Consider the following 10,750-nt stretch of genomic DNA (forward strand, 5'->3'; position numbering starts at 1 on the left):
TTGTCGAATCGCAAGCTTTACGAGGTAGGAGCACAGTGACGAAAATGAAAATATACGATGAATTATCATAGCTCGCCTACAAAACAAATGCTTCGATTCAACAGTTTATGCGTGGCTCAAGCTGAGAGCCTCAAATAAATCAGGATGAAAGTATTTGGGGTATGCAATTTCGTGAATTGTGCATGGCTGGCAAGGATCAGATAAATGGCCCACGGTAAGGAGATTTTCTCCGAATAATGAGTCTGGATTCCTGATGACTGACTAGAAACTTTGCCTTATTGTGTGCAGTGGATGTCTTTGGACATAAAAACGAAGGGGAACCTCTAGAATCTTTTCAGTATCTTTACAAATCCCACCCAGACGGATTGGGAGAGCCCAAAGCTTTAAACTTTTCAGCTGAAAACGCAATGAAGTGTAACACTAACCAGCCAGTAGGACACCCGGAACCTTACATCTTCGATCGCAAGACACCTGTTGATTTACAAGTCACTCGTTGGATACTATTCGGTCTCTCTCAATTTTGTTCCACACTTGGATATCCAGAATGCTTAGGTTCACTAAAGCGATACCATCTTTCGATCCACGAAATTTCTTGACTTGGAACGCTCACTCGCCCAGGCAGTGGAGTATGAATGTGACTGTTCTTTGAAATATCTTTAGGCACTTTTCTGTTGCTCTTTTCGCCATCACAACCTGTGTTTTACGTGGACAGATAGGTAGAGCGTGTCAGTCTGCTTTCTTATCGTCCTGATCGATGTACAACGCTCCTGAAAAGCTGCAGGCTTAAATAAAGTCCTCATCCATTAGAAGAAGTAGTCTATATGAGTATGATGTCCTTTATACTAAGGGATTACTTTGGCTAGTTTTACTTACAGCAGATTTCCCGATCGTCTGTTGCAATTCATCCAAAAACTCTAATTGTGATAACGCTTCTTTGACGTTGTCTTGGGCAAGCTGACATTCGACGATACCTGTTGTGAGCGAAAATGCACAAAGCCTGTGGAATAATGTTAAAAATCCGCACAGAAGTCCACACAATGAAACTTAGTGACAATCGAAATGGAGGGAATATTGAAAAGCTCGTATGGTTAGGGCGACTTAAGATCTGAATACATTTCCGACGCAATTTTAAGCACAAAAACTCACCCAAGCACTCTTGACTTCCAGCTGAAAAGCTAAATGACGTTCAAATCACTGAAGCTAACGGGGAGCTTTTAGCGGAATAACTCTGTTTGATTCTGAAAGCAACTTACTTGAACTGTATACCTGGTCCCATTCGTTTACTCTTCTAGCTGGTATACACGTATCCAGCCTGTGTTGCTGAGAATGAGACACTAACACTATTTGAGAGACATTGTAAGGTAGTTGTATTCTTGGTCACATCTACTGGTTCCTGAGACCAGTGAAATGGGATGATCAGAATTTTTTACCTGCGTATTATTGGACCGTAGAAGATCTGAGAGTTTCATGCCAAAAGTTTAGATTTGGTCGAATACTTCGGCAAAAACGTTGGATCTTGAAACGCCAAGCCAGACAAGTGCTCTATCCTTAACTGATCTTATCAGGTCTGGATGAACGGATGTGGAACGTAACGGTCTGGTCAACGGTGTTCATATTGCACTTCCGTCGACCGATCTGCATAACTGGCGGATAAATGTTGGGGCAAAAATTGGTCTAAACCGGCTACCGACCCATGCAGGTGATCACCTGGTCGTTGACGCAGGTGTTTATCGGAATGGGGTTTTTGTACTTGGCAAGCAGTGGGCTTGGATTTGAATGGATATGGCAGTGAACTTGTGCTTGGGTCAGGGAGAATGAAAGCTGGAAGTGGTAGCCACGGTGTCCTCATCCTTCCCATCTGAAGACTCTCAGCACGCTCGTCGGGTGGTGTTTCTGGACACATCAGAGTGAATCCAAATCCTTTGGCATCATAGCCAATGGACGTAACACAAGAGTCGATAAGTAATAAAAAACATTCTAAGCAATACGAATAGTAAAACGACAGCGCGAATGAGCTAGCAGTTGATTTGAAGCAGGTTCCACACACAAATGAAATTCGAAAGATATTCGATGGACCAATGATTCGAATGCTCAGAATGTACATTCTGTGAAGCCATTCTTTGTGTTTCTAGGCCTATTCTTCAAGGGGGCATTTTGTTTTTGCTACAAAAAATTCGCCCGTACGGAAATATATCACCGAAACACTGGGTAGTTTCAATTGCCCCACACTCAACTCTCTTTCTAGAGTTGAAGGTATCAAAAATTGGTCTTGTGAACAAGCATTTTTAATTGAAAATGCTGAATAATCGATTGGTATTTAAGTGCGCTACAAAGAGTATGAGTTTGCGCTAAAAGCAAATATCACAAAATTTCCCAACAGAGATCATGCCACGAAAAAGTAAGAATATCTCCCTGTCAGAAAGGTCGGATTCCTGAAGGTTAGCCCAGAATAACCGAAACTTAACGAAATTCAAATAAACACTTATCAGACAGCCTTCGATCAAGGTAAATAGTGCCGTCAGAAAGGTCGGATTCCTGAAGGTTAGCCCAGAATAACCGAAACTTAACGAAATTCAAATAAACACTTATCAGACAGCCTTCGATCAAGGTCAAATAGTGCCCTTGAAAATATGGCGTGAGGCAGTTGTGCTTTTGCACTCGCTGGTTTGCAATAAACCTCATGTGTCCCTTGTCGACGAGTCTTTTTCCGTCACTAAGGCACTCGAGCAGAGTCAGCAGTCAGATACAACACTCTTAAGAGGCTTGCTGTTCCCCTAAAGGAACTTTTTCACTCTGTAAGACAGCCACCTCTCGATGATGAAGTAACTGTAATATTCCTCTTTACTTTACTTTTGAGACTACCTGAAACAGTTAAGAATCACCCGCTCGGATTCAACCATTTTAAGACTCATCAAGTGCGCGTAGCTCCCGAGTATCCATCAATCTTAATTTTGATTTTAACACTAGCTTGTCGTAACCTTACGAGTATATCAAGGAGCACACTTCCGCATCCTGAAAGTGACTTCAAATGAAACGGGTGGTTAACCTAATGTAACACAGTCCATTAAAGAATAATGTAAATTAGGCAGCTGAATTGCAAATAACTGCATTACATCATTAGATACCTCTGGGTGTATTACGTCTATTTCTTTGAGAAAATGTGATAATTGGATGGTATACCTCGAGTTTTCAACAAAAGGGTGTAATTCGTATCCACGATGGACTGACAACCGCCCTCAGCCAACTGGCGGCTGTGCATGGATATACCGTCAAATGTCATTAGCTACCACCGTATCTCTTGACACAGTTGAGACAAACCAAAGTCCAGGCTACAACTTATCAAAATGGGATAGGAATTTCTCCCTGTCAAAATACTGGTTACGTGAGGGTTCCAAAATCCTTTTACCAAATTTTCGGGTGTCACTATTATCGGTGATGTCCACGATCCACTAAACCGGATGAAGTATATTCAACTCCAACAGATGTATGATCATTTCTTGAAAGATATCGGGATTTATTTGCTGTTCTGCCAACTAATCGTGATAATTATTCGAGACAATTTTTGTCAAAGGGGCATCAGTAGGATTGAGAGACGCCGTTTAAAATACTTCTTTCTTGAGCCATTACCCTTCTGAGCATTCTNCTGCTCAACTAAATACTCTAATTTGGTTACTGCTTAGCAGTTGCCTAATTTAGTAGCCTATCCTGGAGATGGATTGATTCTTTTCTCATTTGCATTTTATAGATACATCACACAACTAGACGATCGTGTTATTTGATGTGGTTCACAGCGATTTTTATCGGCGCGCTGATCTTCGCGACTTTCCAACTGATTAAGCCTTTCCAATAGGATAAACTGTATGCGTGAAAATTATTCTGTCATCAGTGTCATGCTTGATATATGATAAACGTGCCTCGATAGCCACTTTTTCTGCTCACCATTGCTTTTTGAGTGTTTATCATAATGTTCGCGTTTTTTGCCGACTTGATCTCTTATTACGTTACCATTTTCAAACAGGTGGAGATCACATAGGCGTGTCTCTCTACCGCGTACACATTCTGACGCAGGCCATTGGGTGTTTAGGCAGCCTGCTGCTTCCGTGAAGTTTACGTGTTCCAAACAGTGAGCGAATAGGGTTTGGGACTAATGGGCCTGTGCACAAGTCCAGTAAATAAAAAAATTGTTCAACTGTACCAATTTCTGCGTCAGGCCATTCGAAAGAAACTTGAGGGATGAAGTAATACACTTTGAAGAACAGCTGGCCTTTGTACTAATTTTAGAGTTTGGGGCGCATGCTAGCGTTGGAGGTATCACTTTCTCGGGCTCTGGAGGCTTCATTTTGCTACGACAAACTGTTGTGTAAAATGCACTCGTTCGAAAATAAGTTTAGTGTTTACAGGGGACACGATTCAATCCGAGATGAAATTCTTGTTTATGATACTCTTCAACTGGACGCACTGCACGAAGGCAGTCCCACCAGTTTAATTTGCAAATGGTGTTCTTCGCCACTCGCGTACAATCTGGTGTTCACGCAGAACATAAGGTTGACAGGAACTTGGAGACTGCGCCTACCTGGTGAGCAGCAAGAAAGATGACACCGGCGGTGGCTAACAGGAGTGATTTCAACGAAATTGTTTTTAGTATTTACTTCAGGAAAGTAATCAGTAGGTCGTTTTTGCAACCACTGATGTTGGTTCCTTTCTGGGTGAAGTCTTTCGCAATTGTGCTCTGATTGATAGACTGTAGTATTTCCCGGAAGTAGTTGCGAGTGCTGGGTAGTCTATGAGATGCTTGGAATACATACTGAGCTGAATCATGGTGTTTTAGTCGGACATAGCGTAGGTTTGAAAAAGAGACCATTATGATTAGATAATATAAACTGGTTTCTAGTCCGTCATTTTTCGTCTGAGGACTTAATGGGAATATTCCTAAGCCCTATCAGACAGACTGAATTTAGCGGTTATGTCGATCACTTCATTTTTTGTAGCAAAAGCAATTCTACATTATGAATTTTGTTAGGTTCCACCAAGATCATTTCAGCAACAATTTGATATCCGTTTGTAAGAAAATGCATAAGCTTTAACGAATGGTGTACAAAACATCTGCGGAGAGAGTAAGTGGCTCTGTGTATGTGAACGCCAAAGCTGGCAGGTTTCATCCAATAAAAGAAACAATGGAGGGCTAAATGTTAGTGTGTTATGCTAAAAAGAAGGAAATTAAATAGGGGTTGCCTTAGAATGAAGTATTAACTATTCCATTGTCTACCCCTCGACGATCTTTGGAAAGATTTTCATTTTGAGCTACTTATGGTGATGTAGTAGTGCAATCTCCACCCTGTTCTGGAAAAATGAAATGTCGATAGGCTTATGAGAGACAACTTACCCTGTAGGGCCACCACACTAGTCTCAGAAAACTCCAGTGCCGATTGGAAATGTCTGCTCGCCTCTTTTGGGTGGCCTTGGAGCAACATGATTCTTCCAATGTTGATGTCGTAGTGGTGGTTCCGATTATCAAGTGAAGCGGCTCGTTCGGCGAGTTGAAAAAGCTTATGGAGAATGACGGTATCCCTGGCGCACTAGATTAAGGAAGAATGTGATTTCAACCTGGGCTTAAATGGAAAAAAATGGTTTCGAGTATTTTTAATACCGCAGAGGTGATTTTGTGGTTGCCAGATCGAAGTATAAAGTGACTGCATGCAATTTTTGTATGTATTTATATTATACTAACAGTATTGTATACAGTGACAGCATTTGTTCCGAAACCAAACGCGCAGAAAAGACTACAACGATCCGACAGACTGCCGTTTGGAAATTTCCGTTAAAATGCCATTGCTAGGGTAAATCACTACTTCGCCAAGGTGGCTTATTAGAGCAATAAAAGTTCACTTGCTATCAGGTATGTCAAACTCGCTAAATTATAAAGTACTGCTGGAACATGTGATGGAAGAACTAATCGGACGCTCATTTAAAAATGTTTGAAACAATATTACAACTTTATCAAAAGAACTACCTACAAGGGGTGCAAAGTACTTCGAATTGATATAGTACTGTTCTGCGTAGTTGGGTTCTGAATCATCCAGGGCGCGTGTAAGCTCGTTTATAGCCTTCCTCGCCTGAATTAACAATAAAAGCTTGTCTGCAAACGAAATTACCTCCGATATATTGCCCGAGTGACAGAGTGCATGGAGAACTTGGTACTTCAAAGCATCAACGCAGTTGCAATCTAGAGTGAGGCACCTGAAGAACAATTATTTATCATTCAGTCACCGTACCTTTGCGAAGTATCCATTGCCTGTTCCCAGTCTTGTGAGATCAATTGTAAATGCATCTTCGCAATAATCGCCGGGATATACTTGGGGAAATTTACAATAAGAATGTTTATAATGTCGAGAGCCGCGGAATAGGAACGGGACAGCTGAAAATAGTATGCCCTGCCCATTTGACACTCGATGCCAATCGCTTCGTCGTCACTACCGATTTAATGATGGGATGATTCATATAACCTACCCGGTTGAACCCTCGAAGTAACGAATTGCCTTTTTCCGTACGTTTTCGTCCTTGAGGAGCATATCGATCCAACCATTTAGGTTTAGGGCCTGTGCATTCCGAAATAAGAATAACAAAATATCAAATTTTGGAATCTACACTGAAATAGTCTATATTTAACTTCCGGTGGGTGATCGCTTCCCAGTGCGGATGAAGAGTTACCAACTCAGTGATTATTTAGTTAATTGAACTTACTTTTAGCATGCGCTTGGCAACTAAGTTTCCAAGCGGGTAAGGAGTTACCCCCCAACTGCATCGTTTTGGTGGAGCCACTAGCTACGTCCTCAACTACAGTAATGTTCTGTTGAAACTTCGAAGTGAGCTTGTACTTTTACATTTAGTTACCTTACTAGCTCATCGCTTTGTAGCATTCTGTCCCAATTAGTCCAACCAGTTGTCATTTAGGAGATTCTTTACCCCACAACAAGGAGGAATTAGTGTTTTAGGGTAGATCTGGACCAATATCCGAATCATGAATCCTTCATAAATGAAGGAAAGAACTGAATGGACGAGTGTCGCAGTATTACTCACATGATCGTTAGGCCACCAGTAACACTTTATAGATCTGCATAACATACAGCTCAAACACACATGACCTGCTAATTGATAGCGCGCAGTCCTCAGGTCACCTGCATATTTCTGCCAGGCCAGGTATCGCGTTAACCACTGTTCTATGTTCAAACTATACTGTAAAATTTCAGCCATATGTACCGCCGTGGTTTTCCCGGGACAATCACTTCTTTCACTGTGAACATCCGATGCAATTCCCTTTTTGTCGTAGGCCCAGATTCGTTCCATGGACACTCACCAATGCGTTCCATAATTCGAAGTGTAAAAAGATCCTGGTGAACCGCAGTATATCCAAAGTTCCTAAGCTGATTTGAGTTTCCCGAAACACTCACCCGGTACCACTTCAGGCAAGTATGTTGTCTAATATAGTATTCTATAGGGTTTATAAAATTATACGCACATATCTTGATTCGTTCCATGGACACTCACCAATGCGTTCCATAATTCGAAGTGTAAAAAGATCCTGGTGAACCGCAGTATATCCAAAGTTCCTAAGCTGATTTGAGTTTCCCGAAACACTCACCCGGTACCACTTCAGGCAAGTATGTTGTCTAATATAGTATTCTATAGGGTTTATAAAATTATACGATCTTGACTTGAGTAACTGGCGTCCTCAAACTCCCAAAAAAATACCATGAAGAAAAAAAATTTTGTAATCTGTATTCTACAAGGCTGTTTACTAGGCTTATCGGGTCGTATAAAAACATGAACAAATGCAGTATAACATATTTGAACTTTTCGCGGACTACCTTATGCTATACCGTTCGTTTTCTTCTAGGAATGAAACAAGAGGACTACTTTCTTGGCAGAGCACTACCCATAAGATTGCTTGAAACTACTCAATCACATACAAGTGGCTCGCCCTTTCTTGAACTCATCAGATGCACATTGTCCCCGAGTCCCCATCACTTTTGTGTTTTGCTTAACACATAGTTGTAGATAACTTACAAAGTACATTCATTTGCAAAGTTGACTTGCGCAGACTCAACTGCATCTCTCATTTACAATGTTTTCATCTGGATGAGGTGCACACGTTTGGGTTGGAACTCTTTTCGAGATAACGCGGTACATTTTATTGGAACAACACTTCACTCATTGAGGTCACGGGTAGCGTGTTGTGGTAGATGATTATAATTTCTCGAATACCCTGCAACGTGAAACATGGGACGGACTTGATGCAGCACATCCAGTTGGCTAACAGTTTAAACATATTCATTTCAGCCCCTCATTAGTAAAACTTCACTCTCTTAGTCACCATTTTGGGGTAATCAAACAAAGAATTGAAGCCTTCCGTGACATTTCTACTGCAACATACACATCACTGACCTTGTTAACGTTGGGCGAGCATTTCTGAAGTATGCGACGACACTCACGAACGCACTAGCACACATTATTTGTCTACACATAGTTACATTTTCCGACTTATGATAGAAGGATATTAACTGCAATTATAATAACTAGGATACACGGCACTCATGGAAAAAACTTAATCTCCACAACATTCAATACAAGGAAAAATGAACTGGAAAGGATCATGTTTTTGGGTTAGCCTACCTCAATTAAAAGTGAATTTGATTTGATGGCCCTCTCAATATACTCTCGGGATTTTTCGTACTTTCTCAAGTAGAATAGCACTAAAGCTGCGTAATACAAGGTCTTTCTGCAAGTCAGAAGTCGAATTGAGATTCACTACCGTAGAGGAAGCATGTCTTCGTAGTTCACGAGTCTTCGCTTCAAATTCCTTCACAGCCTCGGCATCTGGTTCAACGGTGAGTATGAGTGTAATGACATACCAGTTTCTGGATAAGCTTTGTGCGCCTGAGCCAATGCAACCACGGAGGCCAGATGGAAATCCTCTTTATCTTTAAACTCACTGAACCGCTTGCTTGCCTCTTGTAAGTTACCTGGACAATAGCAAGGGAATGAAATTTGAGGATCACCTTCAATTGCGAAGATCACGGCCATGTGGAACTTTAAGAGGTCATCATGTGGGTAGCGCTTCATTCCGTTTTCAAGGGCAATGCGCGCATGATTGGGATACCCCTCTCGAAGGTAGTAAAACGCTGTTGACTGGTTGACAGTGGATTAGAATAAACTGATAGTCTTTCGCCTACCAAAACTTCCTGATCAACACAAGTCATGCCTTTCAGCACACACAGTAGTTTACGAAAGGAACTTGCTTTAAAAGATCGTTTCCTGAAAATGCTGCAATTAATAGGAAATGCTGATAAAGGCAGCAAAGTTAAAGACTCCTCGGAAAAAAGCCACTGGAGGTCACGAAGCACTTTACATGGGACATTATTCTACACATCTGCAACGGTGTAACTTGACATACTGGTTTGTTTCTCCCTCAAAGTACCAGGGTCATATTGGATGTAATGCATGCAATATTCAAAATGGATCTAGAATGTTTCTATCGCACACCTGTTTACTATATCTCGGTAAAAAAGTCAGCCCTGACGACAGTAAAATCCAACTTTTTAAAATTGGGTAACAGATTAGTTGAATGGGGTAGCTTATCCCGGTCAGCCTAACTGAACAAACAGAAAACTTCTGTTGTATCACTGTATGAAACAATTGTAGATGGAAACCAAGGTTAGGACGAGTAATATAGTGATGAAAAATACCATAAATGCAGCTCCGGTTCACATACAAATATTCTATTATAAACTGCAACAAAAACGTTGAGGATTCAGGTATTTCTCAGCATTTACCGCTGTCTTTCGAAAACACCAAGCGAGCGACAAAAAGCGAGTAAATATGTCCCAGAGTTTATGTTTCCAACCCTGTAGAATTTTTGCTTGCCTGACGTGGTAACAAACAAACTGACTGTCTCTTTCACCAATCCTCTGTGTCCGGTTGCTGTTTGTGAGGTGAATAAAAAACAGAATATTGCATCTTTGATCTTATACGTTGCTTAGTATTAGTATGTTCGTCTACAGTGCAAACAAACATAACATGGACACCATCCCTGATGACAATACAATGGCGAACAAAAAATGTCATATGGGCGAGAAACTCTTAATGCTTCCTCCGTTTTCTTGGAAACCGTTTTATTCTCATTCATTTTATTTCTACATGTTGGTCGTTAAAAATGCATCTGCTGACTACTGGAGCCACCGAATAACCATGTTCATGAACTTTCACACACCTAGAATGAGTAGTATTCATCACGGACGATAGATACAACTCACGCAAACTGTTCACATATTTGTTCCACTGAAGCACACTATTTCAACCCAAATAACCCTATCTTAGTCTCAGTCAGGTTTTTATTTTCCGAGATTCTGAGTAGGTTAATTTTAAAAACTCAGTAATCTTTATTGAATTGAATCAATGGAAAACTCGGTTGCTCTAACAGTCATCTGTGCAAGACAAATTTTTTCCACAGAAATCACTACAATAGCTTTTTCATTGAGACATTGTGGCACCCAAATCCGTCCTGCCTGTTCAACAGCATATCAAATACCACAGCGTGCGTCATGTTGTTTATGTTATGTTGTTTCACTCTGTAATTAGAGATACGAACTTCCATCAAAAAGCCATTTTAAGTAAATTTTTATTTAGTACTGGACCAACACTCGAAAGCTAACTGGTCGGAATATTCCGATGGTTATTCTTCTCAAATACATGG

General features: G+C 40.9%; 1 protein-coding gene across 1 annotated transcript in view; it reads right to left on the reverse strand.

The window, feature by feature from the left end:
* The window catches only part of T265_01377 (hypothetical protein), a gene marked incomplete at both ends in the record, with an annotated part of 59,212 nt that extends 49,029 nt beyond the window's left edge, over window positions 1-10,183 (reverse strand). The window contains 8 exons of the mRNA XM_009165403.1: window positions 874-971; window positions 5,384-5,576; window positions 6,015-6,237; window positions 6,273-6,470; window positions 6,508-6,596; window positions 8,714-8,874; window positions 8,910-9,186; window positions 10,070-10,183. Of these exons, the coding sequence (XP_009163667.1) occupies window positions 874-971; window positions 5,384-5,576; window positions 6,015-6,237; window positions 6,273-6,470; window positions 6,508-6,596; window positions 8,714-8,874; window positions 8,910-9,186; window positions 10,070-10,183 (1,353 nt within the window). The remainder of the gene's footprint in view (window positions 1-873; window positions 972-5,383; window positions 5,577-6,014; window positions 6,238-6,272; window positions 6,471-6,507; window positions 6,597-8,713; window positions 8,875-8,909; window positions 9,187-10,069) is intronic.
* Between the last annotated feature and the right edge of the window lie 567 nt (window positions 10,184-10,750).

The sequence above is a fragment of the Opisthorchis viverrini genome (assembly GCF_000715545.1).
Source record: "Opisthorchis viverrini unplaced genomic scaffold opera_v5_15, whole genome shotgun sequence".
In the NCBI taxonomy this organism is placed as follows: Eukaryota; Metazoa; Platyhelminthes; class Trematoda; order Opisthorchiida; family Opisthorchiidae; genus Opisthorchis; species Opisthorchis viverrini.